This window comes from Camelus bactrianus, chromosome 30, assembly GCF_048773025.1.
Source record: "Camelus bactrianus isolate YW-2024 breed Bactrian camel chromosome 30, ASM4877302v1, whole genome shotgun sequence".
NCBI classification, from domain to species: domain Eukaryota; kingdom Metazoa; phylum Chordata; class Mammalia; order Artiodactyla; family Camelidae; genus Camelus; species Camelus bactrianus.
The window spans coordinates 11535641-11555907 of NC_133568.1; the positions used below are offsets into that span (position 1 = coordinate 11535641).

General features: G+C 47.1%; 2 protein-coding genes across 51 annotated transcripts in view; both read right to left on the minus strand.

Moving 5' to 3' along the window:
- Positions 1-2092, minus strand: part of CFAP53 (cilia and flagella associated protein 53) — a 25215-nt gene extending 23123 nt beyond the window's left edge. Inside the window, exon 1 of the mRNA XM_010961363.3 lies at positions 1961-2092. Within this exon, the coding sequence (XP_010959665.1) occupies positions 1961-2029 (69 nt within the window). The 5' untranslated portion in view covers positions 2030-2092. The remainder of the gene's footprint in view (positions 1-1960) is intronic.
- MBD1 (methyl-CpG binding domain protein 1) lies at positions 65-19889 on the minus strand. Of its 50 annotated transcripts, none has more exons than XR_012503351.1 (18): positions 19690-19889; positions 18281-18415; positions 13527-13590; positions 12305-12419; positions 12034-12209; positions 11864-11946; positions 11664-11704; positions 11148-11294; positions 10928-11056; positions 10676-10750; positions 10429-10545; positions 9546-9713; positions 8879-9178; positions 8648-8785; positions 8167-8301; positions 8020-8081; positions 1961-5112; positions 65-755 (listed from the first exon to the last, which is right to left on the minus strand). XR_012503351.1 is itself a non-coding variant. In XM_045521545.2 (18 exons), exons 1-17 carry the CDS (start codon positions 19871-19873, stop codon positions 6843-6845), a joined length of 2064 nt encoding a protein of 687 aa, XP_045377501.2. In that variant the 5' UTR covers positions 19874-19889; the 3' UTR covers positions 65-3336; positions 6811-6842. The 50 variants fall into 50 exon arrangements, 49 of the variants coding, with proteins under 49 accessions (XP_045377501.2, XP_045377496.2, XP_074211494.1 ...); XM_045521545.2 differs by adding an exon at positions 6811-6882 and having other exon boundaries at positions 65-3336; positions 8648-8740; XM_045521540.2 differs by adding an exon at positions 6811-6882 and having other exon boundaries at positions 65-3336.
- Positions 19890-20267: the final 378 nt, after the last annotated feature.

Here is a 20267-nt window from a genome sequence, read left to right on the forward strand (position 1 = left end):
CCAGATCTGTAATGTAATATTTTCTAGCAACTATATTTTAAAAAGTAAAAAGAAACATGGGAAATTAATTTTAATAATATACTTTTATTTAACAAAAAATTCCAAAATATTATCATCTCAACATGTAACTTTAGGCATATTTCAAGTGCTCAAAAGCTAGTTGTGGCTAATGGCCACCATATTGGACATTGCAACTCTCAAACCATGCTAAAGTCAAAACAAAGGGTTTAATAACTACCCTGTACTTTCAAGGTCACTGAAGGCTTTTGTTACCATAACATCTCAAATTAGTTTCTACTATTACAGCTTACAGTTTAATGTCTTAAAGTATATTTTACAATCTAGGTTTGATTCTGGCCTCTACTGATACTAATTGTGTGGTCTTGAGCATGTTACTTAATCTCTTTGATTCTCAGGTTTCTCACCTGTCAAAATGAGCAAAATAAATGTTCTCCTAAAAAATTATTTTGAGAAGTAAATAATTGGGTCCTTAGGAGGCACTCACCAAATAGCTGCTCCTTTCGATTCTCCATTACTTCAGACATTATATCTTTTATCACCTTCTCCTGGAGGAATAGCATCCAAGTCTCATCTCTGGTGGCTTTAATTCTTCTCCCACCACAATTCTGCAACCTCTAACATCCACACTTCTTATCACACTCTGACATCTGATATACACCAGCTCTGACCTTTTCCTTTTCTTCTTTATTCTTCTATAAACCCGAAGTATTCAATAGGCCTGCTTCTCTGGTTTGCTGGTAATTTGGTAGAAGGGAAATCCTTATTGGTTCCCAGGAAAAGCAATAGCACCTAACCAATAGCCCAGGCCGTGAACACTGTTTGGATACAGAACCCAAAGAACATCTTTTTCTGTCCCTCATAAAGCCTGTCTGTAATGACCACCTTGAACCCTACAGACTAGAGTTCTAAAAGGCTCCAGTCCACTGATTTCCAGCCCCAGATCCTATAGTCCTTGGACCTAGAGAAGAGGGACGTCTATAAACTGACTGAGAACTGCTATGTGTACTATGGAACATAATAAAACTGTATCCTTCATTATCCCTGATTTTTCTTCCATAAAACACCAATACAGACAATATAGCACATCATTATCTACTGTGTTAACCTTTAGTGGTTTTATGCATGAGTAAGTTGTTTCTGCAATTAGATGATAAGCAACTTGAAGGCAGGGATCAGACTTCTAAAGAAGGATCACTGTATTCACTCCTGTATCTTCCACAGTGGTGCACACAGCAGGGGCTCAAGTAATACCTGTATAACTGCCTGACTACACATGGAGGTTTTCTAGCTTGTAGAAACAAAGGAATGCAGGAGCATGGACTAAGTGTCTGGGGTTCTGAGCAGGACCCATCAAATTCTGCAACGAGCAGCATTCCCCTGGCCTACCACCACCCCAGCCTTAAAGGCAACCAACCTCCTATTTCCAGGCCTGCAGAGATCCTTCTGTTATGGTTAAGTCAGCAAAGAAAGGGCTCTATAGCCACTCACAACCTCTCACAGCCCAATTCCCCTTCCACTGACGATTTTCCTAGGGGTGCGGCACTAGCCCAAGATCATACAGCTGAATCACTGCCGGCCCAGCGCCTAGATTTCCTGCAGCCTGACCTAGCGTCCTTTCCTTGACACATACTCCGCATCGCAAGGGGATGACCTCTTTCAGGAGTCTTGGAAGACTGAAAACCCTCAATATCTTAAGTGGTGATTCACCAAATACAGAAACCAAATGTTACAACTGACGCGGGGGTGGGGGTGAGGGACGGAATACGAGAGCTAGGCAAGAGACCTTATCCTTCCCTCTTTCAAAATTCAAGCTGCTGCATCAGGCAGGCACCTACTTCCCTTGAGACAGCCTCCGCTGGGAGCCAGGATAGGCTGGGCCGGGCCAAGTTGGGGGAGATGCAGAAAGCGGTAGGGTCCCGCACACACATCCCATGCTTACCACGATCACCACCTTGGGAGTGGGGCCCTTAACCTCCCGCTGTACGATGCCAAACCGCTGGCTGTACATTTTCGAGTCCCCTCGGGGCGGGGGCGGCGTCCGCCGCAGTTCCCCAACCACGGCGATCTGTGATACAATCTTCCGCGACGCAGAGGTCTGGTTGCCATGGTGCGCCTCGAGGAACTAGGGGCAGGTGAGGCGGAAGTTGGTCCCGTCACCATGGTGACCACAGACGCCGGCACTCGCGACTTCCTCTTGGAGTGGAAGAGCTGAGTCTGCGCAGTCCTCACCCCGCCTCCCGCCGACCTCTCTCCCTCTAGGGTTCATCAAACAGCAGAAAAAAGCCTCCTTAACCCGAAGTGAAGTCGAAGATCTATTTACATCCAATTGATTTTGCTATTTATATCCTGTAATCGGTCTAAAAGCACAAGAAAAGTTAGTGGGCATTTTGTGACAAGGTAAAATCTTGAGGCCATCACTAAATTAATCTTGATGACATAAATCATTACAGGACAACCTTATTCGTGTAGCTTTTTACAGGAATTTGCAAGGTATTTTCGCACATAAAAAGTCTCAGCTTTACAAATATCTTATAAGGTTGATGTAACAGCAGGTAGTATCCTCATTTTACAGCTGAAACAATTAAAGCTGAGAGCGCATAACTGCTTCGTCAGCCAACCAGACCAGTAATGGTAAATCTATTAAAATCAGGAAACCAGGGCTCAGACTTGAGGTACCCTCGGATGGCGAACAGTTCAGAAGGGCTGGTAGGGCAGTGACACGACCTGGCTGGGCACAATAAAAACCAGGACCAGAATAAGGGTGTGAATCAGAAATGCAGGTGATCAGGCTCTGAGATTCCAGATCCCAGGCAGGGTAACAAGTCAGGAAACCTAGAAGAGGCCCTCAGCACAGGTGGAGACCACAGCTGTACTTCGGGTCAAGAGCAAGGTGGTAGTTAACACCTAAAAGCCAAATAGGAATGACACTTTGGTACTCTCATTCTAAAGTGGAGGCGAACACAAAACTATCACTACAGCACAGGAAAAAAATTAGCACCTAGTCGGTGTAATAACCAAAGTACAACTAGTACTGTGTATCCCATCTTAAGACCACAATTTACTGTAAATTAGTATTCCTTAATCGTTTGTAATCCTCCCACTTCGGATTTTGTATGCAGTACTTTTCTAGGTTTGGACTCCATTTCCTGAATTGCTGGTTCAGCTTTTCAGCCACAAAATAATGTGTCTCTCTTCTCTTTTAAAATCTCTTTTAATAATTCTCTCATTTTGTCTTTTATCTCCTATAATGCTTCTTCTTTGAATTGCAGTTCGGCAATATACTCATTTTCATTTACTGCTAAGAGTTTACGTAGCCTGAAACAAACAAAAAAGAAAGAAATTAGATGGTCGTCTCCGTTCCCTGGACGGGGTCCTGAAGGCCAGTTCTTAAATCTTCGAGTCCCACGGGTGCCTGGCCCACCAGCTGGTCTGAATGGAACCACCCCTAAAACCACGCCCTTGGGGAAGAAAAGGAGGCAATGAAAACGCCCTCGGCTAGAGGCGGGGTCTGGCAAAAGCCACTGAGATTCAAGGACGCCCGTCGTGGGGAACCTCCGAGGGCTTACAGCCTGGAGGGTCCCGTCGAAATGAGTTTTCAGCGACAGAGGAAGCCAACTCTTGGCAACAACTGGCTGCCCTCGAGTGTTTCAGCGTCGGTCCTGAGCTCGTCGTGCAGCGCCCTCACCCTGGGCGGGCCCCGTAATTTAATTCCGTTTCGGTTTTGCCTGTTGAGCCACTCCGTGAAGAGGGGATTCGGCTTCTCTCGGCGCCAGCTCAGGGACAGATGTCTCCGCCCGGCGGAGGCCACGCCCCAGGGCCGCCCAGGCCAGGGGTGAGGGGCCGACTCTCCTAAGCCCTGGTGGGAGGACCGCGGTCCCGGCGCCCCCTGGCGGGCCTATTCGGAAGGCGGGGGGGCGGACCACGCACCAAGTCTCAACCCCCTGGGCGGCCTAAGAGAAGTGATTCACCCAAGGTCCTTGGACAGAACCTGACCTTGATCTTGCCACCCACTATACCACTTTCTCAGAGGCAGTCAATTAACACTGTTAACCACCACCAAGACACTCCCAAAAGAAACACTAAGTATATAAATCAGTAAACGGGACAATAAAAATCATTTAAAAATAATTTTAAAATAGAACAGCATAGAGATAGAAACTATTTATATTATTTCCAATGCCTATTGTGCCCCAACAAGGTTCACGCAAGGGCTGTCCTCCCAACAGGTTCCTGAATTCTGTATTTTCACCATGAAATTCCATGATAAAGCTGGAAATCCATTCATCATTTGTAAATACATGTAAATTGATGTAGTTAATAAAACTGCAAGGACTTTATCTTTTTCATTCCTGAATCCCAGTATTAAGTACAGTGCCTACCATGGGCCAGGTTCTCAATACTTGAATGAGTGACACAAAAATAGCCGAGACCAGCAAGTTTTTTCTGAGTGGGCTTGACAATTTCTGTACTTGCTGGGGTCACCATGAAATCCATGGTCTTCAGCTGTGCATTTTCAACAACGTAGCTTTATCAAGTTATCCTCAGGTGAGTAGTGAGACCCTTAGGAGCTGATTCATGGCAGGGTAGCTTTGTAATGTGTCACCTTGACTAGGCTACGTTTCCTGTACTCCCTTCCCAGTATGCTTCCGGTTAGGATGGGCCACAAGAGACATTCTGCGTGATAACTGGAGGGCAGAAGTGAAGCAGCAGCACATTGTTTTTACACTTGGAGGTTGGTGCAGGGGCACCGGGCACTGTTGCAGTTCACACATGTTGTCATTTATCTGCTGGCTCACCTCGTTGGTTCAGGGCAGCAGTCAGGCCTATAGCCAGGCCTGCAGCTGCTCCACCTTCCCCAGGAGCTTCCTTCAGCTTCTCTAATTCCTGGGCCAGATGCATATTTAACTCTGTGATGAAGGGCACCAGCTTCTTCTGCAGGACACCCACATCATCGAAGTTGGAGGTGGTGAGAGACTGACATGGGTTCCAGGCCATCCTCGTGGTTTCCAGCTCGTGCTTGTGGGCGCCAATGTGTCCTTGGTCTCCCACACTTTACATCCATCTTCCCTTCCCGATTGCCTGCCCTGCAGACTTCAAGCTCCAGCATTAGATGCAAAGACAACAGCCTTACAGAGACTGTTCAACCAGCTCCCACAATTGCATAAGGTCAGATTCCTATAATAAATCCCTTAATATACATATATGCATTTACAGACATATATATAAAATCTTCATATTAGTAGTGATGCTTTTCTGATTGTACCCTGATACACATGGTAACCAGACTCTTATCTCATAAGTCAGAATGCTATTCAAATAAATTTCACTTAGGACATCAATGTCAAAATTACCAGAATACTAGGTTTATGTGGTTGGATCCTGTGGGGGAGCAAAATGGTATCAAGAAAATTATCCAGTCTTGATTCTGGCTGAAGTAGGAAGGATGAGGCAAAGGAAGGAGCAGAGGAGGGCAGCAGAGGGCTGTATGAGTTAAAGTAGAAAAATGTTTAATCTACATCTGAATTATCTAGAACTGCAGGGCTGGGACTAAAGTAAGGCAAGGGAGAACACACAGGCTACAAAACTTAAGGAGGCATGCACTCAGTCCTGGCCCTGTAAAGCTAGCAAAGTAACGGAGCACAGGTCTAATCTTTGTGGCACTTTATGAAAAACTGGAAAGTGAGACAGGGTTGAGCTAAAACTGGACCTTAGGCAGGACCTGAAGCAGAATGCAAATGCCTAGTGGACAGGGGCTGAGAGCAGAAACCAAGCACAAAGGTCATCAAGAGATCTGAGCCAGGCCAGGAGCTTTACTTTTGAAGAATTTTGGGTCTTCAGAAGTAAAGAGTAAAGAGAAGAGAGAATGACAGTAACAAGCCAGACAGCAGCCAGTGGGGAAGGATGCCTTTAGAGTTTAGGAATCCTATGCAGCACCCAAGACCTGGGAAGAAACCAGTCTTAAGAGGCACAGGTGCTCTGATAAGGTGGCACTACACTGCCTTGGCGCTCCCTAAACCATCCTAAGGGCAGCAGTGTAAGTGATTTGTTATAATGCTTAGAGTAATCCACCTTGTTTTCAAGGTAACTAAAAACTCGTTAATATAACATTATTACACACTATTGGATACAGGTTATAGTTTACAGTTCAGTGGCTTAACTAAGAACAAGGCTTTTACAACCTGGGTTTGATACTAGGCTCTATCAATAGTAACTGTTCGACACTGGATAAGTTATCTAGTTTCTGTGAGTCTCATTTTCCCATCTGCAAAAGTGGGCAAAATCAATGCCTTCCTGAAAAAAGACTGTTTGAGGATTAAATAAATTAGGTCCACAGGAGGAACTCACCAAATAGCAGTTCCTTTTCTCATTTATGCACATTATATTTCAACTGCTGTCTCCCTGAGGAAATGTTTAGAGACACTACCAGGTCTCATCCAAAAGCCATTTAAAATTACTTATGATGATGGCTTGTTTAGGTTGAAAGTGGCTTTAATTACATCCCCTTCCCCCACCCCCGCTCCCCCCATCCTTACTATCCACACTTCTTATCACACTCAGGCTGCTGGGATTTATACCAGTTGGACAGATGCACCCACTTTCTACTCTTTTTCTTCCTTTTCTGCTTACTTCCTCTGTGAGCTCAAAGTACTGAAAAGGCCTGCTCCTCTGGTTTGGTAGTAGGCTTTCCCAGTTGCTCCTGACTCCCACACAAGCCCTGGCAATCGATCTATGGTCCAGCCTCTGAGCAGATCAGTGTTGTCTCTCATAAAGTCGGTCTGTAAATATCACCTTGAGTCCTACAGTCTGGAGAAGCCTCCCGTCTACTGCTTTCTAGCTCCAGGTTTTTTAAGGTCCTTGGACCTAGAGAAGAGGGAGCAGGTCTGTATGTTGAATGAGGTTCCCTATGCGCAAAGCAGAGCATCACAAAACCATTTCCTACCCTTCTGTGTCTGCCATCCATTTCCCCTTAAATATCCCTTATCTCTCTTCTCTTTTCTTCCAATACAAACAACATAGCAAATCAAGCACACCATTAGCTTCTCCATTAATGTGTAATGATTTCATGTATAGGGGAAATTGTTTCACTAGTTAGATTATAAGCTCCTTGAAGGCAAGAATCCTGTCTCCCGAAGGATAAGCCTTTCAGGGTCATTGTATCCACCTCTGTATCTCCCACGCTGCAGTGTGCCAAGCAGGGCCTCTCAGTACCTCATACTTGCCCAAGAACAGGCAGAGGAGTTTCTGGCCTGCTAACACTAGTTTGCAGGAACAAAGGAATCCAGGTGCTCAGGCCAACAGTTAACGTTGCCCGTGTCTGGGGCCCTGTGCAGGGCAGTCATTGCTCTGCAGGAGGCAGCATTCCCTTGTCCTACTCCCACCATCCCAGTCCTTACAAGCACCTATCCTTCCTTCTACTGCCAGGCCTGCAGGGACAGTTCTATGCAGCAGCAGAAGCTTAATAGCCTCAACAGGCTCCAAAAAGGCTCAAGAAGCACAGCCTAATCCCCCTCCACAGAGGATACTCCAGGAGGGACAGGACTTGCCCCAGATTACACAGTTGTGTGTGGACCCACATCACAACACCATCGCAGGGCCCAATTCTCCTGCCAAGCCCACCCATTCATCTCCTGGAGACTTCACAGGACTTCAAGACCCCAAATGATGTCTGAATAAGAATTTATATATTAAGTGTGAGCTCTGTGGATTTTCCTTGGGATATGGGGACAAGGCTTTCCTTATCTTCCTTTTTCTTTCAAATCTCACCACAGGGCACCCTGTCCTCTCCCCTCATCACCTCCCATGACCCTCCTCAACGAGAGCCCTGATCTAGACCCCAGGAGAAAAATCTAGGGTCCTATACTGATCATGATCAGAGCAGTGGTGTGGGGCCTTTACCTCCCACTACACCAGTCCAAAATCCTGGCTATACTTTAAAAACTGAGGGCCCACATCTGACCAGCACCCACCCGTGCCCACCCCTCACTGTACGGGGCACACCTTGGCAACCAGATTGCTGTGTCCCGGAGGCGGGTTCCACCCAGGCTGAAAATCTCCGTGATCTGGGGAAGAATTAACATCAGGGTCAACATGGCCAGTGGGGCTAAAGCAAGGTCAGGGCAGGGTGAGGTGTCCCCCAGCACTGACCACGGGTGTGCCAGCCCCTCCTGCCTCCTCCTCTGGGGCCAATTCAGAGGCAGAGTCATCTTTGTTCTCCTCCTCCTTGTCCTCCTCAGGGTCAGGTGGCTCTTGCTTCACAGGTGGCAGGCCTGGGTCTACTGCCTGGGAGAAGTGGGAAACGGGCAGCTGTCAGAAGGGCAGGGCTGGCCTGAAACTCTCTCTATCAGCCAACCTGTCACCGTGCTGACAATCCCACTGCTGTCACACTTGAGCCCAGAAAAACCATCTCTCTGCCTACAAATCTTCTGCATTCCTCATAGATTTCCATTTTTCTGTTAGCTGGGCAGCAAAGCAGGCAAAACTAGTTGCCTGGGGAGGATGGGGCATCTGTCAGACAGGCGGGATAATTCTGTGAGAGGATGTAATCAGCACACGTAACTACTTTGCTCAAAGAACCATCATGGCTCACCATCAGTCTGCTCACAGACCACCCATCACAGACCCCCACCTTGCTGGGGCAGCCAGGCAGCAATACAGGAGAAGTCAGGATGGCTGTGCCCGGTGTCCAGTCTTCCAGGGCATCCGCCTTCTCTTGCTTCACCTGGGGTAAGGCCACAACCCAACTCAGGCCAGGGCACTGGGCCTCCTGTGTGAAGCAGGATTGCAGCAGACTTGGTCCCAGCTTCCCAGCACGAGGCTGGGCAGGGTTGGGAAGGGCAGGATAAGGTGGGACCCTCACCTGCAACAGAGCTTCTGTGGAAGCTGGGGCCGGGCCAGGCACCTGCACAGGACTGCTTGCACCCTCCCGTAAGAACACAAGGTCGGTGCCAGGTGGGGGCAGCACAAAACCACTGCCTGCTTCCTGCTTCACTGGAGTCTGGGCATGGTCTGGTCGGGCTGTGGGTGTGACCAAGGGAGGCTTCAAGGTTTGACCCAAACAGGGCCTTCGAGTAGAGCCAGGCCTCTTTCGACGAGGGTACGGCGGGGGCGGCCCTGCCCCATCCTCGGACTCTGCCCAGACACTTGGCAGGAGCCGCTTCTGTAAGGAGAAATGGGGTGTTATGGCCACCTGGTTCAATAACCAACCACACTACTCTGCCCTGATCAGTGTATGCCTGCTAATCACCCCCATCAGTACTAGTACAGAATCTGCTTATATACGAGCCCCCCCATCGTCAAGCCTGCTAGTCTCCTGTGGGCAATGCCAGTGCCACCCAGATTCCTCGCTTATCCCAGGACAATGTCTGCTAATTGCCTGCCAAACCCACGGCCCCACCCATTGCTCTGAAGCTGCAGGACCTATCTAGCCTGTCCCCACCCACCTACTAGGCCTGCCCACCCTTCCCAGGCACTGGGGGGGCCTGCCCTATTTGTCCCCACTACCTGACCCTTCCTGCTGCACCCACCATAGCAAACTGCAGGCACTGGCGCCAGCGACACTTCTGGCGCTTCTGGTTGCTGCCCCCAAATTTGGGCTTGTCACAGCAGAAGTCGCAATGGCCACAGTCCATGCGCCGCAGGCAAGCTGCACAGGCCCCACACTTGCGGTTCTGCCGGCGGTTTGTGTAAGGCTGCTGGGGAACAGAGAAAGGAGGTTGCTGTCACTAAGACAATTATAATGTTTCTCCTGTTACTTTTCCACTAGCCTGGCTGGAGGGAACTGGTTGCACACTAGTCTTAGCCTGACTCCCTACTAGTCACAATTCAGTGCCTTCTAGTCCAACACCAGGCACCATCACTGCACCAGATGGCCCTCGATACAAGGATCGTAGCTGCTCCAACACAGTATCCAAGACTGGGCACCAACACCATGTCCTGGACTCCTGCCTCCAGCAGGATTTTGCTGACCCTCTATTAGCTCCCATCACTGCGCCTGCAATGTCTGCTCATCTTATGTGAACTTCAGTCTGTGCCAGTTTTTCCTTTATTAGCTCCACCAGAGTGTTGGTTCATCTGACTGTCACTATCACTGCACCTGTTGATCCCATATTAATCCCTCCCCCATGGTCTGCTTATTGCACACTACTACCCATCACTGTGCCTTACTATTCCCCTATTAGGCACACTGCAGCATCTGCTTCTTTGGTGTTAAACCAAATGCCCTGGGAGAGTCTAGGCTTGTCCAGGTAGGGTGAGACCACTCACTAGCTCATCCTCGACTACACGATAATAGATGAATTCGGCAGGTGGTGAAGGGGGGCTCTGGGGTGCTGCAGAGGCAAATGGGTGGGGTCAGGGCAGGTGGGTGAGGTTATGGTTGTGCCTTCCCCCTGCCCACCAGGGCCTCACCGGCTCTGGAGACTCTGGAGGCTGTGACGGGGGAGGTGGAGGCGGTGGCTGGGCTCGGGGGCGCCGCCGGGGAGCCACCTTAGCGTCGCAGCCTCCCCTGCGGCGGCCATGTTTACCCTGGGAAAAAGCCAGAAGGATACTTTAGACTTGATGGCACAAGGCAGACAAAGAACCACCTCCCACCCCCTAGGAGTGCAGAAAGCATGCGTGTAGGACAGGCAGGCAGAGTGTGGGGTGGGGCACTCACAGCAGGGGGAGCCACAGCTAGGGGAGGGCGTCGTTGACATCGCTGATGGTGACGACGGAGACGGTGGGCAAGGTGCTGGCAGACAGGGACAGGTAGTTGGGGCCAGGGCGGTGAGCATGGGGTTGGGGAGAAAAGAAGACATGAGGTGGGCAAGGCCAAGTTGGAAGAAAGCAGCAGCAGCAGCTTTAATAGCAGAATGAGCTCTGCCCCAGCCCTGACCCCACCAGCGCTGGCCCCTCCAGCCTGACTCACCCGCAGGCAACGCCGCTGGACGCACCTCCACTGGCGCCTGAGACCGGGGCGGGGAGGGCGAAGGCAGACTCGACAACGGCCACAGTCCTCTCGGGTCTGACAGCCCCGGCATACTCCACACCCTCGGCTCTGCAGGGGGGCCGGAGGTGTGATGTATGGGGCCAGGGCTACGGGGCCAGGGCTGGGGTGAGCTTGGGCCCACCCCACCTGCTCGACTCACCCTTTCCACAATCCGGAGGCACCGTCTTCGCTCACACTTGCAGAAGAGCCCCGAGGCCACATCATGGGGCAACTGCAGAAGGCAGGTGGAGCAGGCCCCACAGTCTTCCGTTACCTGGCAGGCCGCACACTCCCCGCAGCCCACACGCTGCCAGGAATGGGTGGGGCAAGGTCACAGGTCCAGGCAGAGTGGCTCCAGGAGCACTGCCCCTCACGTTTCTGCTGACCCCACATTAGGCCCTATCACTATGTCTACTAGTCTCCCATCTGCCTCATCACTGTCTGATAATTACTGATGAGCCACCATCATTGAGGCCATAACAATGTTTACTGTTCCCCTGTTAACCTCATCACTGTGTCTACTGACAGCCCATTAACTCCCATTACTGTTGGCTGGCTACAGCCAGCTCTCTACAAAATGACTGACACCCTGTGGATCCAACACCGTTCCTTCAGACCCTCAACAGCCCCCATCACATCACTGCACACTTGTCAGGAGGAGGCAGGTCATGCTTACCTTAAACTTCCTCTGCTCCCGGTTAAAAGCAATTCTCTGTGCTGCAGGGAGGAAGAAAGGAGAAGAGAAATATAAAGGGAGCATCAGATATCTAACCTCACCACTGCCTCTGCCCTGACATCTACCATTCAACCTCCAGCCAGACACCTGCCTCCTAGCCTGCTCCAGCTCTACCTCCCAGTGCCCTAGGGGCAACTCACCTCGGCAGTCCTTGCACAATGTCTTGAGCCGCTGCCTTCGGGTACCATCCCCTGAGAAGCTGATTCCACAGTTCTCACAGCACCTGAGGTGGGAAACATGGATGTGGGGCCCTGAGTGCACCCCTAAGCACAACCCTCATAGACTTGGCTCACTTTAGGCCAACACTCACCCAGGTGCAGGAAGTGAAGCTGGGGCTGTGTCAGCATCAGCCTTGGTCTCATCCCCTGGGGCCTCCTTCCTGACCTCACTCTTCTGGGGTCCAACCTGACGTTTCCGAGCCTTGGCTGGCCTCGAAGCCTTCTTCCGCTTCCTGCTGGGGATGGCCACGGAATGAGAGGACTGGGCCTAGAGATGAGAGCAAGGGCAGGAAGAATGTAGGTCAGTGGTGGATGTTAGGTGGCTCAGCCACCCCTGCTTCGGTACCCCTCACTGTATAGTACCTTGGGTGCTGGATAGCACAGGATGCCTTGTTTGAAGTCAAAGAGGGTGAGGTCGCATGCAGGGCCCAGGTACCGGGTCAGCTCAACTTTGCTTCGGATCCTGTCTCCTGTGGGGCTGGGGGTGGGCCAACATGTAATGGTACATAGGTGGAGCCATTGCCACTCCACCCACACAACCCTCCCACTGGGCTGGCGAATAGGTCTGCAGAGCTGGTGGGATATAGGAGGCAGCCTGAGATCGGCCTATGAACCCTGAACAGGCCCTACTCCAACTAACCCTGAACAGCAGGAATATAAAAAGGGTATAAATACCAGCATGTATACAAACATTAATAAATAATATAAACATAAGTGGATATGCATGTATTTATAACAGGTGCTACTAGTGGTATTCTATGTAAGTGAAAATAAACACAAATAGGAACGCAAATGTATTAAATAACATGTAACTGTGTTAGCATTACATACTAAATATGTAAACAAATAATGAAAACTTATATAAGAAACAAGCAAATGTTTTAAATACAGCTGGCCCTTGAACAACATGGGTTTGAACTGCACGGGTCCACTTATACACAGATTTTTTTCAACAAACACAGTGGAAAAATTTTTGGAGATTTGTGACTATCTGAAAAACCTCGAACCACGTAGCCTAGAAATATTGAAAAAATTAAGAAAAAGTTAGGTATGTCATGAATGGATAAAATATATGTAGATACTAGTCTATTTTGTCATTTACTAAAATAAAATATACATAAATCTATCACAAAAAACTAAAACTTATCAAAACTTACACACACAAACACTTAAAGACCATATGTGGCACCATTCACAGTCAAGAGAAACTAACAAATGTAAAGATGCGTATAACATCACAAATGCATAAAATTAACTGCAGTACACAGCGTACCACTATAATAATCTCATAGGCACCCTCCGTTGCTATTGCAGTGAGTTCAAGTGTTGCGAGTATCTACTTAAAATGCCATGGAAGGCTAATCATCTCCAAGTGAGCAGTTTGTTTCTCTAGTAAATTGTACATCACAGTAGAAAGTGACCCCTTGTGGTTCCCACATCATTTTCATTGTGTTTTGTGCAATATCGTAAGCCTTGAATATAACACCATGGGACCCAAAGTGTAGCTAGTGGTGCTGGAAGTGCTCCCAAGAAGCAGAGAAAAGTAATGACATTACAACAAAAAGTTGAATTGCTTGATATGTACCGTAGATTGAGGTCTGCAGCTGTGGTTGCCCGCCAATTCAAGATTAATGAATCCAGCGTAAGGACTATTATAAAAAAAGAAAAGGAAATTCATGAAGCTGTTGCTGCAGCTATGTCAGCAGGTGCGAAAACCTTGCACTTTTTGCAAAATATCTTTCTATCTCATACTGAAAATGCAGCTTTCATGTGGGTGCAGGATTGCTATAAGAAAGGCATACCTATAAATTCTAATATGATTTGAGAAAAAGTGAATTCATTATATGACAACTTAAAAGCAAAAGGAAGGTAAAGGCTCTAAAGCTGGAGAACTGAATGCCAGCAAAGGATGGTTTGATACTTTTAGAAAGAGGTTTGGCTTAAAAAAAGTCAACATAACAGGAGAAGTTGCTTGCCAACCAAGAGGCAGAAGACATTAAGAAAATCATCGAGGAGAAAGGATATTTCCCTGAAGAGGTTTTTAACATAGACAAAAGCGCCCTATTCTGAAACAATAACAACAACAACAACAACAACAACAACAACAACAACAACAAAACTGTCATAAAGGACATTTATCAGTAAGGAAGAGAAGTGAGCACAGAATTTAAGACAGGAAGGGGAAGGCTGACTCTCCTGTTTTGTGCAAATGCTGTCAGGTTTGGAATCAGGACTGCCCTTATTTATAATGTTGCTAACCCTTGAGCCTTGAAGGGAAAAGATAAACACCAGCTGCCAGTCTTTTGGTTGTCCAAGAAGCCTGGTCAGTGGGAACCCTTTTTCTGGACTGGTTCCATCAATGCTTTGCCCCTGAAGTCAGGAGGTACCTTGCCAGCAAGGGACAGCTTTTATAGTTCTTTTGATATTGGACAGTGCCGCTGGCTACCCAGAACCCCATGAGTTTGACACCAAATGAGTCAAAATGGTCAACTTGCCCCCAAACACAACATCTCGAATTCAGCCTAAATCAGGGAGTCCTAAGAACCTGGAAGGCTCATTACAAATGGTACTCTATGGAAAGGACTGTCAACACTATGGACGAGAACCCTCATAGAGAGAACATCATCAAAGTCTGGAAAGACTGCCATTGAAGATGCCATCATTGTTATAGAAAAAGCCACGGAAGTCATCAAGCACCAAACAATAAATTCCTGCTGGATAAAACTGTCCAGATGTTATGCATGCTTTCTCAGAACTTAGGACCAAGGCAGTCAACAAAATCATGAAAGAGCCAGTAGAGATGACAACAAGGTGGGAAGGGATGAAGGGTTTCAAGATACAGATATTGTATTTAGGAGCCAATATATACCATACCAAAGAAAGTAACATAAGATGACTTGATGGAGATGAGTGCAGCCAAACCAGGGCCAGATGATGAGGAAGAAGATGAAGGAGTGTTCAAAAAAAAAAAAAAAAAAAAAAAGACATAAGACAATCTAGCAGAAGAGTTCCAATATGTAAGACTGCTTTGACTTCTTTTAAGACATGGACCCGTCTATGATATGGGCACTGAAACTAAAGCAAATGGTGGAAGAAAGATTAGAACTGTACAGAAACATTTTTGGAGAAATGAAAGCGCAAAAAAAGTCAGACAGAAATTACGATGTAGTTCTGTAAAGTTACACCAAATGTGCCATCCTCTATGCCTCTCTTTCTACCTCCTCCTTCTACTGCCTCTGCCACCAACCTCTCCTCTTCCTCCTCCTCAGTCTACTCAACATGAAGACAACAAAGATGAAGACCTTTATGATGATCCACTTCCACTTAATGAATAGTGTATAATCACTGGGCCATACAGTTAATACTTATCTATTGCGTTTGTGTGTATCTTCGTGGGAAAATCCAACAAATGTATGACAAAGACTGTATGAGACGTTTTTGTGTCACCATCATCATTTCTCAAGTAGTCGTCATATCCAAGACTTGAAGTGGATAGACTATCCTCACACAGACATAAGGTGAGTGTTATTTAATATAAAATTAATAATGTGTTAGTTTTCTTAGCTGATTTATAACTTTCAAAGAATATTTCTTGCTTTCAAAGAATTATATCACCGTACAGTATGCCTCTCTCTGGTAAATAGAAAAACTGCCTATCATCACAGGTAAGTGTTTTTTTTTAAATGTAACAATATTTCCAATATTATATTACGAATACGATTATAATACTATATGCCATAAAAATTTTATAACAATTCATTCATTCATTAGTGTATAGGTTAGGCTACCGTGAAATAATCTTATCAATTATAGCAGGCTACCATAAAGCAATCATATTGCTCCTTCTTCATTTCAATGCATGAACTGTTATACCTGTAAATAAATGTCAATTTTTCATATTATCTTTTCATTTTTAATGTCTGGTGTTAGCAATACGTATAATATCTACAATGTTTTGTATCATATAAGGTAATACTGATGTACTGACAGGCGATTCATCTTGTAAACGAAGTAAACTTACAGTACTGAAAAATACAGTACTGTAATGAACTTTTTATTCCTTATGACTTTTCTTAATAACACCTCCTCTAGCTTACCTTATTTTAAGAATACAGTACATAATACATACAACATACAAAATATGTGTTAATCAACTGTTTATGTTATTGATAAGGCTTCCAGTCAACTGTAGGCTATGAGTGGTTAAGTTTTTAAGAAGTCAAAAGTTATATGGAAATTTTTGACTGCACATGGGATTGGCGGCTCTAACCCCTGCATTGTTCAAGGGTCAACTGTATACATATAAATAAGTGTACATATAAATATAGATACAAATACATGTGTAAACAAAAATATGCAACTACATACAAAACAAAGTATAAGTAATTGGTGTTGGGAGATAATACTCCCCAAGTCTCATTTCTGCATGTCTTGCAAGAGCAGACTGACTATCCTTTGTTATGAACTATCTTTTCAAGGATGTGTGTACGGCATCAGCCTTGGAAGATAAGAGATAGGGTGTCCTTCCAGAGCAAAGGGAAGGCATCCTTGCTGCCATAATATTATAAAAGACTGGATACCTTAAGATCAGGGTTTCTTTCCTGCAACACAACCCACTGCACAGGCGGGTGCTAATTAGCCTTCTTCATGTCAGCCTGTGGGAATTGACATTCGAGGAACTGGCACAATAATGATGACATACTGGATACTGCTATTTCTGTAATAAACTATCTTTCATCTCTGACCCAGGAGTCTCATATCTCCTACCAGCATTCACAAAACTGTGACATACTCACTTATTAGCTTGCCCTAATTTAGGGTGAAATCATTGACCCTTTTCAGTCCTTGATAATTATACTTATAAATTGTTAATATGTGAGTAAGTGTACAACTAAACATTAATAAATGTAATTGTATTTATAATTTTACTATATTCCTCCAGGAAAACAGCAACTTACACACAAAAGAAGTTCAGAAAAAGTACAGAAAACTTAATAACTACATCACTAATATATTCCAAAAGACCTAAAATCCTTTAATGTAACTTGTTTTATAAACATGTATGTTCATGTACTTATAGTCAGTTCTTATTATTCACCGTAATTATGTTCTATAAAGTCACTTTGAACACTGAATTAGTGAGTACAGAACCACTGCTCCTAGTGGAACTGCAGATTAAGTTCCTACAAGCCTCTGGTCACGTTTTTGTCAACTGATCAGTATGTAACCTTGTTTTATGTGCGTTTCTGTTTAAAGACACCCTGCTTAATATATCCCTCTTACAAATAATTAACTGCATGGTCTCTGAATGATTTAAAGCCAGGAGCCTTGGAAGCCGTCTGTGTTATATACGTTCCTCTGTCAATGTCCATGTAAAACAAGCCAGTCTCATCAGCACTGAAAGTCTACTCTTCTGTATAACCCTTTTCCCATATAACACTTAGCAGGTGTTTCTTAAGTTCTTCTGCAGACTCTTATCTGCAGAACCTGCCTCGCTTGCAAATTTAACACTTTTCATGATGTATCACCTTCTGAAATGTGTGAGCCAGCCAACAGTAGCTGAGACAGGCTTAACATTTTCCTAACCCTAGGTAACAGGACTGTCAATGTTCTTTACTTTCAGTCTCAGAACGCTGTCCACTACACTCTGGTCATCATTTCATGGATCCATGAATTTAACCACTTTCCACCTTTTCCCTACCCTCATCACGTTCTATAGATGTTTCTTTAGCGCTTTCTGGAGCAGCCTCAAGTACTAATCGGCAGATTTCCTCTTCTTTTTCTAGATATACTGCCTTTTTGATTCATTAACATTGAACTCACAGCCAACAGCACTGCAACTCATGCCTGAACAAAGCTTATTTAACATGAATTTTCACTTTACAGCACATCAGAGACTTGCATTTAGAACACTAGACAGTACTTCAACACTACACTTGGGGGCAACTATAAACAGCAAAATCACCACTAAAAACTACAAAACTGCAGAAAACATGACACTAAGTAGACCTCAAAAAGGATACTTGTTTACAGTACAAGAGCTGAAATAAGAAAGCCTCATTCAACCTCAGGGCTGGGAACACATGCATTAGGAGACTTATTTTTTGCTGCTCTGGTACATATCCACGAATGACCGTGATAGCACAGTGATTATGACTTGGAGCTACAAACAAACTTTAGTGAGTAGGCACATTTATAAATATGAACATTGTGAATAAAAAGAATCAACTGTATATGCATAACTTAACCCCACCCATGATTTTAACCACACCCCCTGATTTCACCCTGCCTAACCAGGCTCAGCCCTAATCCCTGACTGTGTCCACAACCACCCAGTACCTCTGGTAATAAGTGTCTGAGCGTCCACAGGTGGCACCTGACTTGCGAAAGACCTCACGGCGCTTCCAGCCGGGGCCCAGGGCTGGGCAGTCCAGCCAGTCCTCAGCCATGGGGGCCACAGGAAGGAGCAGCGGCCTGCAACATGGAGGGAGCAGTGGGAGAAACTGAGGCTCTAGGAGGGGACATGTTGTGCCCCCAAGCCACACAAACCCGTGCTATCTATCAATGCTTGTTCAAGACCTAGGACCCGCCACAAGCAACCAGCCAATATAAAGAAGAGAAAACCCCCACCCCTACTCCATTCTTCCCTGTCCTGGGCCCAGGAGCTTATCATTCCACACCCTTCTTGACCTGGTAGCCCCATCCTCAACCCAAGGGCCCCTATCCTCAATGCATTCCTCACTCTCAGCGTCCTAATCCCCGATTCCTCCCCATCCTCAGCCTGAGAAAGCTCATTCCTCCCATCCTCAGCCCAAGAGGTCCCTATACCACTCGTCCTCAGACCAAGGTCCCAGTACTCTACCTCAGCGTCCTGACCTTCCATTCATTCCCTTCCTTGACCCAGGAGTCACTAATTTCTCTCTTCCAGTCTTTAACACTCCCATTCCTTTCCTGTCTGCTGTCCTATTATCCTGCTACCTCAGTGTTATTGCCTCAGTTTCTTCTGTCCTCTGCCAGAGAGCCTCCAACTCCTCCATATACTTGACCTTAACAGCCCCTCATTCCTTCTGCTCCTCAGCCTGAAAGCCTTCCCCATCTTATTTTCCCTCTGTCAGTGTTCCAAGCCAGAATTCGTTCCCAAGCCCCCAAACCTCCCTATTCCTCTCTTCTGAAGCTAAAAAGTTCTCTTCAGCGTCCTCAACCTCCATTCCTCTCAGCGGCTTGAGAGAACCTGATTTCTCCCTTCAGCATTCTGAACCCCCCAGACCATTCCTCTTCGTTCTTGGCCCAGGATCATGCCATCCCTAACTGTCAGCGTTCTGACCACCTATTTCTCATTGTCCTCCATACGAGACCCCGGCCCCTCCCCTTTAGCATACCAATGCCCCATTTCTCCCTGTCATCAGCCTGAGAGCCCCTCATTTCTCCCCCTTAGCGTTCTGAACCCTCATTTCTCTCACCTTAACCTGAGAGGCCCCGATATCTCCCCTTAGCGTTCGGATCCTCCCCCATTCCTTTCCGTCCTCGTCCAAGATCCCGACATTTCCACCTGTCAGACTTCTGAGCCTCATTCCTCCCCGTTCTCTGCCTAAATCTCTCCATTACTCCCCTTCAATATTCCGACGCCGCCATTCCTCCCACTCATCGGCCTGAGGGCCCTTCATTGCTCTCCGTCAGCGTTCTGAGTCTCAGTTCTTCCCCATTCTCTGCCTGAGCGGTCTCCATTTCCAACCCCACAACTGTCTCACCAGCTCGGCTCCCGGCAGGTACCTTCCGCCGCTCTAGGTCCGCGGACCCATGGCGAGGGTCCCGCCTCTGACTCCCGCCTTGCCCAGCTCCTCTTCTTCCTCCTCCGCAGCGGCTTCCTCTGAAGCGGTAGCTGTCGCCTCCGCGGCGGTTCGTTGCTCCAGGAACCGGAAATCCGCTGTCCATCTCTCGGGCTCCGCCCCCTGGCAAGAGCCTGCGCACTAACACCCCGCCAGCGCTTGCCCTAAGCAGAGAAAACTCCGCGCCTGCGTGGTGAGTCCGGCGGCGGAGCGCGCCCCTTTTTGAGGGGCCTGCTGCGCTTGCGCGCTGACGTCCAGCTCCGGCAGGCGCCTCAGCGGAGACCTGCCACGCCTGCGCACATCGCTTAGCCCTACTGCGTTCATGTCGTTCTTGCCTGCGCTCTGCAGTCCCAACCTAGGGGGACTAGGAGGTTTGGGGTTGGTCGTGGTCTCTGTTTCACTGGCGGCCTCCAGAAGGAGTAACCAGGAGGGAGGGGCGTAGAAGGCTGGGGTTGTACTGGAGCCCTTCTCTCCCACCTGTTGCTGAAATCATGCATGTG

Excerpts from the sequence above, each read along its gene's own strand:
- MBD1 (XM_045521532.2), bottom strand. The coding sequence starts at position 19,873 with ATGGACAGCGGATTTCCGGTTCCTGGAGCAACGAACCGCCGCGGAGGC. Across the intron at positions 9,179-9,545 it reads AGTGCCTGCAGTTTGCTATG|AAGCGGCTCCTGCCAAGTGT; the intron begins GTGGGTGCAGCA and ends TTCTCCTTACAG. Across the intron at positions 8,082-8,166 it reads GAGGGGCTGGCACACCCGTG|ATCACGGAGATTTTCAGCCT; the intron begins GTCAGTGCTGGG and ends ATTCTTCCCCAG.